Below are 21,605 nucleotides of genomic sequence, written 5' to 3'. Positions count from 1 at the left end.
GATAGGAGTGATAATTCATTGGGTTGCTCTGCTGGTTCTTGATATTTTATAGTGATCATAAAAAGGGCTGTAAAAATAGTTGTTAGTACTTTGGATTCTGGACCAATGCTTAAAAATGCAGTCAGAAGGGCTAAAAATACAAGGCAGGTTAAAAAACTGCTGAATTCATCAGTTTGCTTTTTTTTTTAGACTTTAAAGTAATTTTACATGTTTTGTGCAACAGATCCATTAATCTAAGTTCACATGAGTCTCAGTACTGAGAAGGTATCTATTACACCAAAGTATAATTCATGATGCTGGATGGGACCTAAAGCAAAACCAATTTTCACAGTTCTCCCTATCTATCATGATTAGCCAAATTAAATGTCTATTACACATTCAGAGGCAGTTCAAGTCCATTTAAAAAAAATGGAATAATCCTGCAACTGGTAATACTTCTAAAACCTGATACGACTTTTGAAATACGTCAATTTTACTTGGGCTTTTGTGTTCAGCACTCAAAATGGACACCCTATAAAATCCTCACTAAAACTTATCAATTCCTTGTTTTGCCTGTTACTTATTCCTTTTCTCCATCATTTCACATAAAATACATAGAATTATAAATCAGGACTTTAAATAGCTGGAGAAACATTTTGGATTAACTCATGCTCTCCCGAACAGAACTGGCAGGTATGACTAAATGGACACAGTAACAGCAGTGGAACATAACTGATTTTTTTTCCCAGTACCCCAGTATTAGTACAGAAATTTAATGAAATACACTCTTGAATTTGAGAGCAAATCACAAAATGTATCTATTAGTGAATATTTATAAAGCACAGCAGGTCACAAATGGGTCATGCCTCAACTTGCTTTTAAAATCAATCCATGTATCTACTAAAGGTGCACAAACACTCTTCTCACAAACCAGCCTCAAACAGGCTTCCTCAAGATTGTTTTGATCATTACCTATCTTTAAAGGCTTCATACAAAATTCTTACACTTCATTTTGCAGGTATCAGTGTGAAAAATGGAAGCATCTTACAAAAACAGTTATTGGGCTGGCATACTTTAAAAATCTGTCAGCAAGAGGGGGGATAAATCATGCTTTTCTCTGCTTATGAATGGTTGCACCATGAGAAATTTCATGTCCTCCAACATTGTACCAGGGCAGAAGGTTACTGTATGCACTCCTATCAGACATGTCAGCACAATGCACTGAAGTATTTTGGGATATCCTTGTTAGTTCCTTATATAACTGTACTACCTCACTTTCTGAAATCACATCCCAAGGCACATATGAGGAGGGTCAGTACAGCTGTGTCCTACTTCACACCACATCCAAGACTATTGAATTTTGAAGCACTAGCAAGGCTTGTAAAAATACAAAGCAAAATCTTACAGAAGAAAAATACATTAAAAAAAAAGAAAAGAAATTGTGCTCACCTGCTCACCAGCCTGGGATTCCCCTATGATGAATCGATCTCCTGGGCCATCAGCAGCTGTTAAGAGGGACAACACAAATGGTAAAGGCTGAACCAAAACAAATTATGGCATTGTAAATTAAGAACAGGAGAAGAGCAAAGATGATCTACTGTTCAGTTCTGCAGTGTCATCATGACTAAGGTTATAGAAGTTCTGCAAACATTTTACTTTTTAGGTCCTTTTGAGATGTGTTTATTATTTTCAAAAACACAGGTTCTAGAGAACAGAGTATTTTTAACTGAAAATTTCTGGGCAGTATGAGGTCATGTAAATGAAGACTAGGAGGAATTACATTAATAACAAAGATTTAAGAGTGTTCATGACTATTGCAATACTGAAAATTAAGAGTCAGAGGTCACTGATTTAACAAGTCTTCAGGACTTCCAATTTAGTAAATCTGCATTTTTACGGGGACAACAAAGGCACAATTACTAATGGCATTTAAGCTCCTGCCTGCGCCAAAGGTTTTCAGCAAGTTGCATTAGTGGTATTATAGGCCTTACCATGGTGTAAAGCATGTATGAACAACAAGCAACTCTGCCTTTCCAAGCACAGCAGTCATGCTGCCAAGCATGCTCAAACAAACTAGGCTTGAATGATCACATATAAATACGTGTTATTATTAATTTTAAATCTGTAGCTGTCAAAAGTTGATTTCCTAGAGATGAAGTCTAATCAGTGACAACCTTTATCTTAATAACTTCTGTTTTACTTCAGGCACCTTTAATATCCACCTAGGTAACCTTGTATAGAGAATAACTGCTTTCAGGAAGGATGCCCATTCAGTCTATAATGATTTACCACATTTGTACTCATGCACTGGCTGCAGCTTTGCAGATCATTATCTATGGTACTTAGTCACGTTTGAAGACTAATAATTAACTTAACTTTAAAAGCCTATCAAACAGACTAATCTATGAGCTTTAGAGCAAACGCTAAAATAACAAAGTAGAAATGGACTCTTCAACTATTTAAGATATGCTTGAATAATGTATGTAATACTACTGAAAACAGTTATCAGACCTTCACCGAAAAAAATGCGCTTGGATGATCCAGCAAAAGAAGAGAAAGAAACCCCTAATAGCTAAATTATTTTAAACCTGATAAAATGCTACTGAATTAGATTTTATTCCCTCACTAATAATAATATGGAGACAAAGTTTATAGATGATGTACAACTGATATAAAATGAGAAAAAGACAGGGGTTTGGGCAGACATTTTATGCCACTGAAAGCTTATCTTTAACTTTGCTTAAGAAGTATCCATTAATGTAGTCAATATTATCTCTGCCTAAAAGCTTTTTTTCCTCATATCCAAAGACAACAGGTTCACAAGAACAGTAAGATTAGAACAAAAACAATAGAGGAGAATAGAACTGCCTGATGAATTCAGGGCGGACCTAAATGTAAAGAAAATTATTAAAGGCATTGTCCAAACGTCTTTGACACACAGGCTTGGGGCATCAACCCACTCTCTAGGAAGTCTGTTTCAGTGTCTGCCCACCCTCCTGGCAAAGAAATATTTCCTAATGTCAAATCTAAACCTTCCCTGGCACAGCTTTGAACCATTTCCACACATAATGTCGCTGGACAACCTGCGCCCTTCACCGCTACAGGGAGCTGTAGAGAGCCATGAGGTCACCTCTCAACCTCCTTTTCTTCAAACAAGACAAACCCAAAGTCCTTAGCCACTCCTCATAGGACATTCCTTCCAGCCCTTTCACCAGCTTTAGTATCCTTCTCTGGATGCATTCAAATATCTCAGTGTTACTCTACTTGAATCCACCACCAAAATGAGGGTTTGTGTATTGGTTCTGACAGAAGTTGCTGTACTTCATGATCACTCTGCTCATTCTGCATGTTTACTGAAATTGTACTCGTGCTTTGCCTTACCCTGCAGCAATCAGGTTGCAAGACAGCACTGGCTTGATCCCAAGGCCCTTGTCACTCAGCATTCTACTCAGAGCTCACCCTCTTAGCTTTTCTCAGTGTTACATTACCTGTATTTCTCTGGCTACATATGCACTCCCTTGCTGCTATTACTAGTCATTTTGGTCTGCCTGTCTCTGACACACACTCATCTTGTAGACCTGAAATTTTATTTTTATATCAAATCTATGGGGAAGCTACTAGATTACATCCATTGCATGAGTCTGCAGACAGTCTATTTCATGGGCAGTTGCTTGCCATGGTTTCAGCTGCCAGTAACAAAAAAGATATTTTAATGTCCCTAGAAGAAAGTTAGCTATTGCGTACAAGTTTCAACATGGTCTTGTGATGATTCAACCACTACCAGAATTAAATCACTACTAGTATAATGTTCAATTCTGTATATTTTAAATTTCCTTCATAGATATATGAGGTGAGCATCATTGTTCTTACTTTACAAAGGCAAAACCTGCTGCACAGAGAAGCAACTGGCTCAAAATGATACAGCACCTACTGGCAACGCAGAGTATGAATTCAGGTCTCTTGGGAAACCACATTCGTTGCTTGCAATGAATAAAATCATACAACTAATTTTATTTATATATGTCAGCAGCAATATTTTTAAAGTAAGAACCTCTTCTTTTGAGATGTGTCTGTAAGAGAACATTCCGGTAAGTTTTTTGAAAATTCTCTGATGCAATCAGTATCTGTAACAATTATTATCTGTAACAAGATATGTAAGAAAATCCTCATTAAATCTACAACAGAGGAATAGAAGATGAATCTGTAATTCAGAAAAAGATGTTCTGTTATTTTCCTGAATTTTAAATGTTTCCAAGAAACACATGAGGAACAGAGATCCACATCTAGGAGCACACCTGGATGCACATTTGCTTGTGTACACATGTATCCACTTAAAAGATCTGAGCTCAGCTTTATGGCCTTCCTTCAAGACAGTTGCATTTTATATAATTGTGACCTCAGCAATGATCTGTATCAAATCTAAACCAAAATAACCCCTGATGGATCCAAACCAGATGAATTAACATGCTACAAAGTGGCAGACACCGTACTTCATGTCCACAAAGAGAGTGTTTACCTCTGACAGCGTAACCGTCTTTTACTGATGCTGGAAATGGTGGCAGATTATCTTTTGCATATACATCTTGAGCAAGGACTCGGCCCATTCCATCTAGAGAAAAAAGAAAAGACGATGCTCTGTGTCATTACAGTGAGTGAAAGGGGGAAACGAAGTTAACAACAGTGCGCTCCCAAGAGGTGAAATGTATGTGTATGGGACATAGAGATCTCTCCGGCTTTTGATTTTTGACTCTACATAAAGGAAAAAAGAATGGAGTCTGAAAGTAGTGATAAAGGATTTGTTCAAGTCTGTGCTCCTGGTTATAGTGAAATTGCTCACAATAGATTTGAATACCAAGTACCCAAACCCAAACGTGATAGCTCTGATTAAGGATCAGACAGAAAAACAAGTATTTGTTTCTTCAGGACAATTTTTCCCCCTAACATCTCTTAAACATATGTATTTTCTTTATTTTCCTTTATTTGAATTTCTATTAAACTTCTTTTTTAAAAACTTTTAAAATGACTTTTCAAAAGTGAATCCTGTGCACAAAAGGTGAGAGGTGATGAATTGAGAATGGCAACGATGGACAAGTTTTCATAAATTGACAAAGAAGTTTTGCAATAGATTAGCTTCACCTAATCACTGAGAGCATTTCTGCTTAATGGAAGGTGAGTGCACATAAGTGACAGAATTATTTATGTAAATTTACACTGTTATAGTTCTAAATATTTTAATAGCTGTTTCAAACATACTCTTTCTCTACACTTAGCAACTATGACTGATGAGCTGTAATTTGTCTCAGCCTCCCTGTAGAGACTAATATGAATTACTTCTCTCTCAGTCAAGTGGCTGATACATTTATGGCACCAGCAAGAGCTTTTTTTTAGTATGGTATAGAACAGAGTGGAAAACATGTAACTTACCCCTTGATACGGTGTGAGAGGGAAAGCAGATTTATTACATGTGTGATTAGATATACTGGGAAGGGACACATGGGTCAGAACTACTGAGATTGGCTTGATTCCAGTATGCCTAAGTAGAAGAAGGGAAGCCCTGCTCATAATAGAAGCCACTGCTCCTACGGTGCACTGTGGCACAGGAAGGCAACATCCAGCTGAAAGAATGACGGAGTGAGAGGATGCAGGATTATTTCTGCCAGGAGAATTTGCATGGATATGTACTTTAGAGATTATGATCTTTGAGATGTGCCAAAAAAGAAAAGTGCATAAAGTGTGTTTCTTATTTTACAGACAGGGAAATCAGTATGGTTCTGGATTCCCAGGGAAGGCAGAAGAGCTAGTGCCACACACTAAATGGACAGGTTTTGTTAAACAGTGCACCTACTCGATTTGAAAATGTTCAGCTCCAATGAAGTGGTATTATAATGAAAATTATATTTTGCTTATTAACTCAAAGGGATTTAGTTAGCAATTAATTATCATAACTACAACATCATTGTACTCATATCCATATGTATCAACTTTGAGCCTGAAGTCAATATTCATGCTGCATTGCTGAAATAACCATTGCCATGAAAATGCTGCTGAAACCCATTAAAGCAACTAGAAAAGCACTTTTGTGATGGCCATTAATTCACCCGTGCAAACCTGTGTATCAGTGCCTGTGATACACAATACAGAAGTCATTAGAAAGCTCACAAAAGCTTGTACACTTATACTGAGTAAAGGAATGCAGACACATACATTTAAATTATAGCACAGAAAAGGCAGCTATCAAAGGCCTAGTAAAAACATCCTTTGTTCACAGATACATAGAATCTCATACAAAAGTGATACTTCTAATTTTAGCAGGCAAGTTGTGCCTTCCTTCTGCTTTGTGTCTGCATGCAAAATCACACCAATTAGAGCAAAGTTGAACAGTATGTTCTTGGCATACTGCCATGCAATATTTGAAAGGAATAAATGGCTAGCCAGTAATGGGAATGAGTTTCATTATAAGAAGAAAAAGGTAAGAATTGTTTGTTGAAGTAGCCTTAGGCATTTAAAATGAAGCAAGTCAGCAACTAGAGGACAATCTTGAGTACCTTTATACTCTCTCTTATTTAAGAAATTATCCTAAAAATACAGTTTGACCTTATTTTGATTAATTGTAATTCAGAAAGATGTTCTGAATTATTTTAATGTCATCAAACTGTCCCTTGTGAAGCTCACAGCCTTCTAACACAAAATGGAAAATTATTAAAGTCACTTTTCAAATGTGGGTATTTGCTAAGCTTAGGTGGTGAAACCGGTACAGTTCTGTGAAGAACTTTGATTTCTCTGGGGCACAGCAATAAGGCAGATCTTGTACTAGGAGGTGATGGATTTTGTAAATATTGCCTTGGTAGCACTTCAGCATGACATGAAAAGTCAATGCTATCAAAACATTCACTTAGGCTCTTGGACTAGACCAAAATAAATGTGCTGTTCTCGGGCTTCAGCCCATAAAATGTAGATTGCTTCTGCATTACAATTTTATTATCAATTAAACCGCTGCCTCTTCTTAGTTTCAGAAGAATAATCATAATCATGTTGTCTAAAAACTTAACCTTATGTGCCCACAGAGCTATATTCAGGTAACCTCATTTATTTGGAATAAAAGGCTAATTGGGGGCTTCATGCAAGATATCGATGATGGCAGGTGAGAACCATGCTTCAGATGCTTTTGGTTTATGACATTTCTGTTTTTTAAATATGAAAGAGGTTAAATAACCTATACAGTCACTGAGCAACACACCAGCATGAAAGACATGTTTCAAAAGATAACTTTAATAATCCTCTCCCTCATGTTAGGAGAGAATAGATAGATCTGTGATACAGTATACCTTGACTTAATCAAGAATAAAATCAGGACTGTACTGGGTATCTGTACAGAATAACATTCAGCAGCTTTATTTATCAGGATGAATGCTATGAAATATGTTTAGTAGTGTAACTAAATCAGGTTAAATTAATTAGGCAATTAGCACTCCTAGAATTTTACACATTTCACTTCCCTTAGGGAGAAACTGTACTCCTGAAAGATAGTTTTCAGAAGCTCAGTGTTAAATCAAGACACAAACTCACAAAGAAAACAGACACAGCACAATAGTGCTTTTCTGAATCCAGTTTCAGACCTCCAGGACTACTTCTTATTATTTTCTGAAATTAGATGTATATGAACAGAAAAATAAATAAACCCGTAGCTACATGAAAAACTGGTTTTTAATGAATTGCATTCTTCAAAATTAACATCTTTTATCAAACACATACATGTGCACACACACACATATGCCTATACAAAACAATCCTATGTATGTCTATAACATTATGATGATCACTTCAGAAGTTCTGAAAGTGCATTTCCATCTTGATATTTGTATCTGTAGATTAAGACAATTGAATTTGCAGTATCACAGATACAGACATGTCCTTAAGGCTGTCTCTTATAGGCTCAATCCTGAAATTTCATACTACATACTTGGAAATCTTACAGTGCTAAAATAAGTGTATACTACTTTAAAAATAAATTGCAAGACAAAATTTTGCACTACAGTGCAAAAATATGAAGGAATTGTTAGTACAATTATGTGAACATTAAATCAAGAATCTGTCTCTATTAATGTTACCATGGATCTAACACTTGTGTTTTGGGTGAGAGGGAAGAGAGTCAAAACTATGGTGACTCAGCAGACTCAGTTCATTATTTTTGAAAGAATAAGAGTGCCAGGAATAACAATACATATGTTCTGGAATTAGAATCAAAACTTCTTTTATGCAAAGAAGAATCATAATCCTGCAGTACCATAACTGTATCTGACATACCAAAATAAATATATGATGTGCTTATTTTTCAGGGAGGCAGATGCCAGTCTTTCATCCTTTATTTCAGGAATTCAGTGTTGCATACATAGCATTTATTTGGACTGAATGTACCCAACCCTGCAGCTCATCATATTGTTCACAAAGGGCTGTCTTAGCGAAGACATTTAACTGACAGCTACCCAAAAAGGCACAATAGTTATGCTTAGGCATTTATGCCTTAATGCCTTCTTCTAATCTGCACACCATTATGAAAGTGCAGGGTGTATTATGCATATTCCTTGTTGATCCAGTATTGGTGCTGTTCTGAATGGAGGATATGGAGCATCTTCTCAGAAACTGTGCTGCCAAGGCACAGGGGAGCACTGAACTCTGCTTGGAGTCACTAAATGCACAAGTGTGATATTACATATAGTCTGCTAAATCGGTATGTCAGTATGAAGACATCTTGAAGGCTTCTGGTAGCACAAAGATTTGGCAAAGAGCATGAAAACTTTGAAATTCCAAGCCAGAAGACAGAATATTCCATTCAGAAACCATTGATATCTCTCTGCTGTCTGTAGCACACCAATGTCCTAAATGTTTTCGCCTCTTGAGGTTTACAGTTCCACAATCTCTTTGCTCACCACCTTACTTTTGGACAATCTGGAAGAACCCCTGGAGGAGGTTTCTGCTTCCCTACCTACTTTAGGTTCACTTTTCAGCGTATTTCCTGTCATAGTTTTGTTATGTATCAAGAACAATCTCCCAGATAATGCCTAGCCTTGATGCTCACGAAGAATCCAACTTAAAATACCTCTGTAATTGATGATTTCTGTTCCAAGCACTGGGGTCATCTCCAGAACTGTGATGAAGGCCTTGTCCATAGATGTCAATGGGAATGGAGACATGCGATGTCTTCTCGCTACCTTGGTAATGTCAACAGCACTGTGACCTGCAATGAGAAAGAAGCAAGTTTATGTGTGCTACAATGAGCAGATTCAGGTAGTGATGTTCATTTAAACGATTTTACTGAAACTAATATGGCACTTTGGAGCAAATTAAATTAGTTAGTTATCACTACTGAGCTTTCATGTCAGACACTGTATTCAACTAGAATCAAGAGAGTGTATATTCTTATTTATAATCAAGAACATACCAGAAGTCTTGATGAACATGAAAAGATTGGTTAATCTAAACTAGAAACCCTTCAAGGTGATGCAGTATTTTACACTGATGATGATACTCTGAGACTAACTCAGTTCTATGAACTCAGGACAATTCACTCCATTCTGTCCTGCACAAACATCTCAACATGCTCTGTGCCATACACAGATAAAGCGTGCCAGTGAACCTACAATCCAAGAGTGAGATGGGAGTCAAAAGGTTCAAAAGGAAGATAGAGCACAATTAAACCACTGGGCAGTCAAGACAGCAGACAGTGTCTCCGGCTAGTGGGCATCCTACCAATTGACAAGATTTTGTTGTCACCATAGCAAAGTGTTGTTTAAATGTATGATTAGAGTGAAGGCAGTAGGACAACTTAAGGAAAGCTTACTTTTCCCAAGTGTGAGGGACAGGTAGGGAGAAAATATGACAGAAGTTGTTTGAAAATGAAGCCAACAGCATGTTTGAATCCATGATACTTACTGAGAGATTAAACAAGGGGACAACAAGCTTTGAAGGATTTTGAAAGTGAAGATAAGCAACTGAAGAGAGAACTATTGCAGGAATACATAAACAAGAGTAACAGATAAAAACCAAAAGATGAAGACAATTACAACTGCAGAGTATCTTGAAAGGATTTACCTAGAACAAGAAGGTATTTATGAGAGCCAAAGTAGATGATGTTCTATATGTGATATGTAATGATATTCCTAAGTAACACAATAGAGAAAGCATTAACAAATAATAGAAACTAATTTTTATTGACATGATTTTGCTTTGCAGTCACTACATAAATATCTAATTTGTTGTTGCACATCTGCCTCCAGATTCTGCAAAAAAACCAGATTATTGCTTTAAGTGTAGTCTTCTAATTAAAAGTAAGTAAAAAATAGCACAACAATCATGGAGTCTAAGTCCTTCCTTCAGAAGACAAGGCTTCTTAATTAATCTGTATATAAAAAACTTGTTCAGCACTAACACATGCTTGCCTTTTTATGTGAGAGATTGTTCACTAATTATTTTTGCTATTAACACAGTAACTATCTTTCAGAGGAAGAAGTAGAGACAAGTAAAACTGCCCACCTAATTCTTCCAGGAATGATTCTGGAATAAATTTTTTGAACAATCTCTTTGTGCGTATTTAGAAGGTAACAGGATGATAAAAGCAGGCACTGTGAATCTGTCAAGCACAAATAATTTTTAATTGACTTAATTCCTTTCCTTAAGATAGCAGTTGACATTCTGAGGAAGAGAGAAACAACTGATGAGACATTTTCTAACTACATTAAGACTTTGTGCACTCTTAAACCTAGCTTTCTCATAAGCAAACTAGGGAGAAATGATCCAAACTAAACTATTTTAAGAGGAAAGTGTAACTAATGGAAAAACTGCATTCCTGGTTTTAACAACAGGGATCTCTTTAGCAAGCTTACATTTCCAGTTATTATGCCTGTTTTTTGTTAACAACACCATTAAAGAGGAAAACGAAAGCATTTGTGAAATACAAACTTCCCATACCCACCTCTGCATAGAGAAACCCTGCTTTAGCAGCACTGTCATTCCTGCAGGCCCAGCAGATTCCACACAATATATGCAAAAAGCATTTTCCTGATGTTTTGTTTTAAGTTGGAAAATATGAAGGAAGATGCTAAGAAAAAATATATCACAGCAATGAAAGCTGAGGGAATTGTGTGGCAGTAAACAACCTTTATGGTATTGCCACTAGCTGTTTTTACTGCTACTACCAGTAGTTTCACTGTCACTTAAAACTCAGTTAGCTACTTCAAAAACTCACATTTTGCCTCTTCAACCCTTAAAAAGTGACAGAATTCACTGTTTTGAATGCTTTGAATGGTCCCCAGAGAGCAACCTTCAGATTCGCAAGTCTGTCCCTAATGCAAGTCATTTGCTTAAGACTAAGGTTCTGTTAAAATCTTCTGAGAAATACATTCTCCAACATAGATTTTTTGGAAAATAGATAAAACTCCCTAAATTCTGACATCTTTTTTCCAACACCAAAAGTAACACTCATTGTTTCTGCAAGAAAAGCCAAGAAAATAGAGGCCCTTTAGGTTAACACTAGCATGAATAACCTTAATGAAGTAAGAAAGATGCTGGTGCAACTACTAACCTCTCTCTCTCCTATTTCTTCCTGCAAACAAATGCTAACTCTTCTATTAGAGGTATCACATGTTTAAACAGACCCAGAGATAAACAATGACTTTTTTTAAGTTCTAAAATTACTGAATGGTACTTTAATTACAAGCAAATGACATTAAACAACTCCTCAGACTTTACCAAGTTATCTTTCACTAATGTGAAATGTCAGATAGCTCTAAAAATAACTACTTACATTAAGCTGCATTTTGTATGACAAAATAATCCTCTGGGTTTGAAGCAGCTAATTCAATTGGTTGCATAAGGTAGAAAATTCTTGACAGCCTTCTCTTTTATCACCAAAACAACTTCCTATTCCTGTCATTATACATATATATATACACACACAGGGTGGATCAAATTTTAGACTAGAAAAGACTCCCACAACACAAAGAAAAAGAATTGCGCAAATTAAACAACACATCACTTGGATCAAATGTCAATTCTTAACCTTTGCATTTTTTTGTTTGGTTCTATGTAATCCAACATTCAAATTCATGTTCAAGTATGAAAAAAAAAAAAAAGTATATTTAATTTGAGAACTTCCATTTTCATTGTCTTGGAGTGTTAATTCTTGCCCATAAAACCTGCACACACATGATCATTTACAACAAAACCTCACAAACAACACAGACCTCCACGTCATTAAAAAAACAACTTGGAAGAATAAATTACAGGGTGATTCTCCATTGATACATGAACACTATGAGCTATTTACAGTTTTACCTTTGGACTGGATTTCACTGCCTTAAGTTATTAAATTTCTTCTGCAAACCCACTTAGTCCCACTTCTGATCTGACTATCACTTGCTGTCTTCTGAGAAGTCTTAGTTTCTCAACAGAGGTAGAAAGTTTCTGTACTTACTTGCTCTGAGGATGTTCTCTTTGCTGCTGCACCTAGACTGGACCTGCAGAGAGAGCACAGAGTCTATGAGCTATAGAAGTTAACAAGAATGCAAAATACAGAGATAAAATGGGCAAGCTCCTGGGATCTAAGACAGAGGCTATACATATTTTCAGCAACATTCTTACATATTTTGCATGAGGTAAGTATATTTAAGCAGAAGGGTAGTAAGCTGATGGTCAGAATCTGATACAAGCAATTTGATTCCACACCCCTCCCATAAGAAACAAGATGGCCTAAGGACAGTAGGAGAGAAAAATCAAATAACAGTGCTTAAAATTACGTGTTAAGCATCAGTTTTCAACAGAAAACCCACATTTTCTTACACAGTTGTAATTACAGTAGCTCTGAATCTAGGTCCTATTTGATGATTAGACAGAATACTAACATAACTATATGACCGGATTGAAAATTCTACTGTTGCTATTTTCAGGCATTGTAGAGAGTTTAAAATATTCGGTTTCAATTGTGTTGATTCTGAAGATGTTTAATATGAATTTTTCACAATTGTATAAGCAACTCACAATTGTATAAATGGCTCCTGGCTGGAGCCAGATAAATTTACTCAGCTGTTCCTATTTGGTTAAAAGAAATGCTATGTTCAGTATGAATTTTATAGTGGAATTCTACTTTAAAAAGTAACTGTGTGAGAATGACATGGTTTCTCAACAAATCCTCTTCCTTGATGCTTAGCTGACACTGTGCTATTCCAGATAGATTAGTCTGGCTACAGGGAAATTGGACAATTCACATTGATCTAATATTCTAGTAACACTGGATATTTACAATTCTGTTTACCATGCAGATTTAAAAAAGAATTGTTTTTTTAAAGAGTATCAGCCCTGTAAACACAACACACTTCAGATTTTATCTATACTGAAGCATCAATTCCTGTTAATTCTTCTCAGGTTTGGAAAGATAGCACCATGTATAATAACCCTGAAGTTGCAAGTTTTCAGATGGATTCTACTGCCAGGCCAGCTGACTGAACTAGCAGCACTTGAATAAAAAGCATTTTGTGTGGACAAAACCCCAGCTAAAGTAAACTTCACAGGAAGACAAACCTCTGAGATTGTAAGAATTGAATCCTTCTCTTTTTGACTTTTTTGACAAAGGTATTTTAAATTTCAATGAGAACACTAATAAAGTAAAACTGTGGACACGTAATGAAAGAAGTGGAATAGCACAGGTGATGCTGAGGGTGTAATTTCCCAGCAGAACATTTGTCTCTGCTGCAAAAGCAAAGGAGTGAATCCAGTTATCTTTCAGACCTCACTTTGAACTTGCAGTTACAGAAAAATTGCCTAGAAAGTGAATATGTATGATGTAACAACTGATGAAGAATGGTAAATGCCCAATCCCTCAAAAGCTGTCTTCAGAAAGGAACAACCATTTAAGGCTGAAATGAACTGTGCCCCAGCTTCTAAACCTCTTTCTTCTGTTCCACAGCAGCTTGCCCCAAATAGATATTCACATAAAAAAACTGGATTCTACAGCGCAACACGGTCTACTTATTGTAATGGAATAACTTATGGAAAGTAATGTTGCAACTTAGAGTGGGTTATGGTGTCCTTCCCTGAAAAAAACTCTTGTTTAACAAAAACAAACAGAAAAAACCCCACACCCTCCCTCCTTCCCACCAAAACTACTATACAAGAAAACTGCAAACAAAATATTAATGATGCCCAAATTTGGCCCAGAGTTGTTTTACCAGATTTCAAAGGCATAAAATGAACTCTCTTTGGAAGAAGTGAATATTTAACTATAATTTACCAAAGAACAATTCTGGACCAAAAAGGTGATATAATGGTAGGAAAGAAAACACAAAAGAAAGAGAAGCACAGTTTGAGAGGGAGAGAGAAGCAGGATGGATGTTGCAAGGCAGAAGATGGTGTATGCAAAAGGAGACATGGGCCTATGTGTGTAAGGCTACTGTTTAAAATGGAAGAGGCTCTCTTATTTCTCACTGAAAAACATGAAAAGAGAAAATGAGGAATGGACCTGCTGCAAAATAACCAAGCGATTCAGCAAACTGTGGAATGAAATACAGTGAAATAACATAGTCCTAAAGAAAAAGGCAAAAAACCAAAAATACAAAACACAAACATTGGAAACGATCTACTAAAACAAACCAAGTAAAATATGTGATCCAAAGGACACAGATAAAAGCTACTAGAGAAGGAGGAAAAATGTTAGCAGACAAAGACAGTGCTAAAGAAGTAAAATGGAAGTCAAGAGAGAGTCTTTCAACAAAGTGGAGGAACAGAAGGAGCCCAAACCCATAGCGCAAAGCAATGTTTGCGAATGGAAAATAGCTCCTTTGAGCAGTAATAGTTACTCTCGAGTTGTAGCCTCTATTCCTCCTCAGTTCATCTTTAAGCCCTTCCAACCTATAGTGGAGCTAGTGTATGGACAAAAACAAGAGATTTATAATGAACAGAGCAGCTGAGATTTGCAGATCAAATCTTGCAATATAAAAAACGTGCTGACAAAGTTTTGCTCTTAAAATGTCCAAATGACAATGGTAACAAAAGACAGCTGGCTTCACATACAGCCTCTTACAGGTCATTTTTTTAATTCTGTGCACACAGAGGACTTCATATTTACTTTTTGATTTCTTACACCCAGCCTAAAGTTTCCATGTTATCACTCACCTGATGGGCAACATATGCAGTATGAGAAATAATTTGCTTCCCACAAATTTTAAAAGCAGCTGTGGAAGAGGAATCCATGATAATAAAATAAAGGCTTGATCAGCCAGACTTGATTGTTTCCCAACCTATGCTCACAGCTGCAGAATACAAACCATGTTTTAACATAACTGACATCAAAATTAGTTATTACATAATACTTCTCTTTAATATGAATTGCACATTCTTATCCTAAATGTTATTTTTAATCAAAACTCCAGTAAACTGATTTTGAATAAAACCCACCAGTTTCCTAACACATACAGTTTTGGCAGCAATGGAGCTTTTTATAAATGGGGTCATGTGCTTTAAGTGCCTTTTATCATATTCAATATTTGTGTGTTTTACTACTTTGTTATTTGTGACATTTACAGGAAATCTATATTGTTTTCACAGCTATTGTTAAGTGAAGAATGCATACTACATTGCATATAGTACCATGAATGACTGGGGAGAGTTATTATTAGTAGTATTTACTATAATTCTTCTCATTCACAGGTAGTTACAGAAATAACAACCTATGGCTGTCTTTTCTTTCACAGGGAAAGTATAGATTTATTGTTTGTCCATGCTACAGCCTCTTGGCTCCCAATCTATCTTGGTAGAAGATACACTGGGCTACCAGCCAGTACCATTCCCCTGCATAGTTCAGACAAAATAGAACCAAACCCAAAGCATTCAGTTCACATTACTCTGTATTTTAAGCAAACTGGATTTTATGTTCTTGAAGATGTAACTTCATCACGCCGGAATGCAGAGTAAGCTTTCCCCCACAGGCTGAAGTAGTAAATAGAATGTGAAATAAAGTACTCAAAAATAAATAAAGGGAATGGTAAAAATAAAGAGTTGTGCTGACAGCTTCTATCTATCAGTCATGATTGGTCTGAAAAAAAACCCCCAGTGGCTTGGCTAAATTGGATTAATTTAAATTTACATAATATGTTTTGCTGCAAATAAAAATCAGTCTAAAAATTTTTTTACAAGAAAAATAGAAAAAGACATAAAGAAAAGTTCATGCTACAAGTGAAGAATTTATGTGAAAAATAATGAAAAAAGAAAACTGAGAAACCCTTTAACACTTTACCACGACTGTTAGGAATTGTTAGAGAAATTACTTACCTTTTTAAAGTCATAACAAGATTAGCACAGTGTATTAAGTCAGCTCTTCATTATGGGAGGTACAATTAAAAGCCATTGGTTATAATAAAACAAATTGCTAGACAAAGATGAAGAGTTTCCAGCCCAATATGAAAAGCTAACTCTTACGGGAGTACATTTTAACTCAATATTACAACATGAAGAACAATTCAGAACAATGACATCAAAACATGAGTTACCATCAACAGAAAGTTCCCATTTTTCAGGAACGCAGTGCCTGTAGGAGGCTGACCCCATAACCTTTAGCACTTATGGGAAAGCACATTGCTCCACTCTGAGGAAAGCATGCAAAATGTGGAACCACCAGCAGAAACCCAAACATACGCAGACACAGAGGACTAAGGTACAGCAGAGGGAATGAGTTCGCCAAGCTGTAATGAAGGAAGCAGGGTAAGCAAAGCACAGCAGCTGTTAACAATTTCAGAACTGTATTCCTCTCACTCTCCTGAACACCAGGCAGGCCTGTTCATGAGGTATTGGACTACTGCACTTTCTGCTGGTGAGAAAGTGTGTAACTCATACAGCCTTTCCTTGAAACTTCAGCTTTATGAAGACAACTTATCTGCAATGATGTGGGAAAGTATGCTGCTGCTGCTTTTTTTCTGCATGTGATTTATTAGTGATTACATGACCTGAGTTCTGTACAATATATACAGTGCACACGCCATTTGAATGGTCTCTGAAATATTTGCCTGCTTTAAATAGATTTCAAATCATATGTTATCTGATTTATAACTGAGGGGTTTGCAGTGTGTCTTCTGCCTAAAATACTTTTTATCCTCTAAGAGTGGATAAATTATTCAGTGCCTCTAAATAAACAAATAAGAAAAAACTAAACAATGAATAACAATGTCTCAAGCTTCTCTGATAATACTTTAAAAACTGATTTCAGCGTGTTATTCTAAGCAATGTCCAAAAGGTTAAACTGGGAGCAAATAAAAAAATGCAATGAAATACACTGTTGATTTCATTAAAAAACTTGGGTTAAATCTAACCTGAAGAACAGAGAGAATAGCTTTGACTGAATTAATATAGAATATAAAAATGAAGTTGCTAAAAAAACATTCACAAGTATGGCTTGGGTTGGAAGGGACCTTAAAGATCCTCCAGTTAAAAAAAAAAATAAGTGCATCTGGAATTGTGTACTTTAGAAAACATTCAGTAAAGTATGTGAGGATTAAATAATCCTATTACAACATGCAATCTTCCTATTTCAGGAATCGATTCTTATTCAAACAACACTTTTACACTGAGCTGAACACACATGGTCATAAGAGAATGCTTTATGGCCATCTGAATCAGGACTAAAATCAATTCAAAACAACAGAATAATTTTTTGTTATTATACTGAGACCACTTCTGAAATGGAAAGAAAAGTGAGCATGAGGAATTTGATAGCAGCAGACATTACTCATTAACACAATTTTTAAAACAAGCACTACTGATGGTGGGATTCAGCTCACCAAAATTTAAATACAAAAAATAAATAATGTGGTATTCCACACAAGAAATCACTCATTTGGAGTCAGTGGGAAGAAATAAACAGAAAATTAATTGAAGCCAAAGTCACTTTAGGAGCAGATTTTTACAACTTATCAAGTGTTATGCTTGGTAGACTGGACATGAACAAAAGTCAATTTTAAATCTTGAATATGTCACTGTCTTCATACATATATTACTGAGCTCTCTTTTCTGAGTTTTTTTTTAATCACCTACACTTTACATACAGATTTATTTAATTTTGATAACTGTTTCCCAGTAGACTACGAACACACATATGTAATTCTATGGCCAGATTATTGTTCATCCTAACCACTATTCAAACAGGACAGTGGAAGTGGTTTGATGAATACACCATAGAAACATAAGGGCTGAGTTGGTTCCTTTTACAGGAGCAGTATTAAAAAAAAAAGGTATTATCCAATATTTCAAACAATACGGAATGAAAAGGCAAAGGGCAGTTTTCTGGGATTAGTCACCTCTCAACAGAAACTGACATTGTCCATTGGAGAGGTAAAATCAACACATTTATTTCTAGAAGAGGATTCAATGAAATCTTACACACCAACTAAAACTGCGAGCTGAACACCTCACAATGAGAAAATAGCAGTAACTATGATATATACAGCAAAAAAAGGAGACAAAATAGCAAACCACAGTCAGCTAACAGGAAAGCAAACTGGCTACTACGAACTGGCACTATAGGCTTCATAGTTGAGAATTAATAGAGGAAAGAGGGATTTCTTCTCTTCAGAGTAATTTTAATGAAATGTTTACTTTTGTATGAGAAAAAAATACGAGCTGCATTTTGTGTTTTTAGGAGTAGGGGACAGCATACAGATAATGCTGTATGAGTAGCACTAGAAAGATGGCACGTTTCTGTGATATTTCAGGGGCGGTTCAAGATCATACTGCTTTTTGTTCAGAGAAGCTGCATTAATTATAATACCCAAATACGAAGAGATCAAGTATCTTGTATAAGCTAAAGCCCATATTAAATCAAGTCATAAACATTTGTGCATGAACTCCAACAGGTATTTCTAACCTGTGCTATCAAAATTCAAGTGGGATTTGTAGGATACAAGAAATCTCTAGAAAACATTGCACTTAGAAAAATAAAACATTCTACTACTTGTATTACTAATTGTGAATAAGATCTTTTATTTGTTTGAATGAAAATCTTGAACATTCTCCAAATACCCTGGAAATATTCTCCAGTTTGAGAAGTAGCTAGTGTAAACAAAGGCAAAGAGAATAAGCTGTATTTCCTAAGAGGTACAAGGGCAAAAAAAATCCTGTTAACCTCGTTGTTTGCCACAGAAATGGTATTTACTTGCCTATTTTCATATAATTTCACACCCTGGCAATTTGACTGACAAACCACTTAGCCTTACAAGTATGCATTAGATGTCTGAGTTATATCCTATCTGACCAGCATTAAGACTTTTTGAACTCCTTGTCCATGCCAGATTAACCAACTTCTTAAGCTGTTTTTAATCAGATACATGAGTGATGTATAAAAATTCTTGTCTTCAAGCACACTATAAATTACTCTTTAACCCTTGACTAGTATGGTTGACATTGAAAAAAGCTTAATTTCTATTACAAGTATTTTGCTTTTCAATGAAATTTCAATGAAATTTCAACAATTTTCACACTTTTATTTCTTTACCCAGGAACAGTCAATTTCAATGCAGCATTAAAACAGTGAAATATCCCCATTATTGCCAAAAAAAAAAAAAAAAAAAAAAAAAAAAATTAAACTATTTTTCTTGAATTGTGTGACTCTCAAAATAAACTTTTAAAATAAATTCTTTATTCAAATGTAGTCAAGTAAAATTGGCAAGTTTAAGTGAAACAACATTTAGGACAGATCAATGTTATGTGTGCAACTCATTTTTCCTTTGACATGAAGGCATCATAACTTCATCATAACTGTTATCAGCAATGTGTCTGCATAAGACAAGATAAGGCTACTTTATTTTAATCTCCCTGCTCAAAGACTAGTTCCATGTTTTACTTACTAAACATTATTCAAACTGTTTGCTAAATGGGTAATTATTTAATTCTTTATAGATTTCTCTGTTGGGCTCGGTTCTACAAAACAAAACCTTGTAATACACATGAAGGAATTTCTTTTTGCAAAATCTTTGTGAAGTAGAGGTATGGCTTGATTTTAGAAATGGAAAACTGAGGCCCAGAGACATCTAGACTAAATTTAACCTGACATGCCTACAGTCAGATTGCAGAGATTAGATCCTCAGTTGCCATTTATTTCAACTGCATTTGGAATGCTCAGCATAGAATCACAGAATGGCTTGCATTGGAAAGGACCTTAAAGGTAATCGAGTTCCAACCCCCTGCCATGGGCAGGGACACCTTCCATTAGACCAGGTTGCTCAGAGCCCCAACCAACCTGGCCTTGAACACTTCCCGGGATGAGGCATTCACAACTTCTCTGGACAACCTGTTCCAGTGTCTCACTACCCCTCACATCTAATGTAAACCTGCCTTCTTTCAGCTTAAAGCCATTTCCCCTTGTCCTATCAATACATGCACTTGTAAAAAGTCCCTTTTCAGCTCTCTTGTAGTCTCCTTCAGGTACTGGAAGGCTGCAGAAGCCTTTGTGGAGCCTTCTGTTCTCCAGGCTGAACAACCCCAACTCTTTTGGCCTGTCTTCACAGGAGAGGTGCTCCAGCCCTGGGATCACCTTGTGGCCCTCATCTGGATTCCCTCCAGCAGGTCCATGTCCTTCCTGTGCTGGGACCCCAGAGCTGGATGCAGCACTGCAGGTGGGGTCTCACCAGAGCAGAGCAGAGGGGCAGAATCCCCTCCCTCTCCCTGCTGCCCATGCTGCTCTGGATGCAGCCCAGGACACCATTGGCTCTCTGGGCTGGGAGTGAACACAGTCAGCTGTGGCATGACATGAAAATCACACAATATGTGTCTCAAGAAGGACACACAGAAAATGAGTACCCCTGAAAATGTTGCAAGAAGTTTTTCCAGCAAGAAACATTAAGTCAGCACTAATGTGGAGACACAAAATGTGACAGAGGCTTCCTTGGCACCCATTCAAGCCTTCCTGCTACAGTACTGCACTTTCTGTTCCAGAAACAGCAGAGATGGAGTCACCATTCACCACACCTGCTACTGCTGGGAAACATGATTCAGTTTTCTTAATATCTAGTTATTGTCAATATCTGAATAAATATTGGTGGGGAATTGGCAGAGGCATGTTTGGAATTTTTAGCATTACTGTTTTTGGTCCTATCTGCTTCTAAGCCTACAGGCCTCCATTCCTTTGATCCAAGATCTGCAGAGTGAAAAAGCATCTCTCCACTGAAGTCTGACTCAAACTTGTAGGCTAACAAAGCCCACAACTCCTATTTCATGCTTACAGTCTTATCTTCCTGAAGCTGGCCACACAGGCAACATTCCTTGTATTTCTATGTTAAAGGAATACGAACACACGTAAACAGGAACAAAGAAATCAACACTTATAAACTCTGTTCTGTGACTTTGTGGCTTCAAAAGCCACCAATCAAATGAGCAGTGAACCTTCAGGCCAAAAGAGTCAGCAAAAGCAACCACCCAAATTCTTACATTTTTAAAGCATCTTTTAAGTTAAATTTCACCTTTTTCCATTGGTGTTTCCTAGAAATTTTGGTTGGAGATTTTTATAGTTATTATCATTCTAAAGTGAATGGTTGGACTACTTTTTAAACTCACCTATGTGAGCAGGAACAAAACATGTTTCCCCATGTAGTACG

General features: G+C 36.4%; 1 protein-coding gene across 23 annotated transcripts in view; it reads right to left on the bottom strand.

Moving 5' to 3' along the window:
• The window catches only part of GPHN (gephyrin), a 289,830-nt gene that overhangs the window by 38,625 nt on the left and 229,600 nt on the right, over positions 1-21,605 (bottom strand). For 12 of the 23 annotated variants that reach the window (XM_032111557.1, XM_032111562.1, XM_032111565.1 and 9 more), the window contains 5 exons: positions 14,826-14,888; positions 12,449-12,491; positions 9,077-9,214; positions 4,496-4,588; positions 1,429-1,484 (listed from right to left, as the gene is read on the bottom strand). In XM_032111557.1, coding sequence (XP_031967448.1) covers positions 1,429-1,484; positions 4,496-4,588; positions 9,077-9,214; positions 12,449-12,491; positions 14,826-14,888 — 393 coding nt within the window. The remainder of the gene's footprint in view (positions 1-1,428; positions 1,485-4,495; positions 4,589-9,076; positions 9,215-12,448; positions 12,492-14,825; positions 14,889-21,605) is intronic. The other 11 variants (XM_032111560.1, XM_032111567.1, XM_032111568.1 and 8 more) reach the window with 1 other exon arrangement.

Source organism: Corvus moneduloides, chromosome 6 (genome assembly GCF_009650955.1).
Source record: "Corvus moneduloides isolate bCorMon1 chromosome 6, bCorMon1.pri, whole genome shotgun sequence".
Taxonomy (NCBI): Eukaryota; Metazoa; Chordata; class Aves; order Passeriformes; family Corvidae; genus Corvus; species Corvus moneduloides.
The sequence above is the reverse complement of the archived record's forward strand: the minus strand, read 5'-3'. Positions and strand labels throughout refer to the sequence as shown.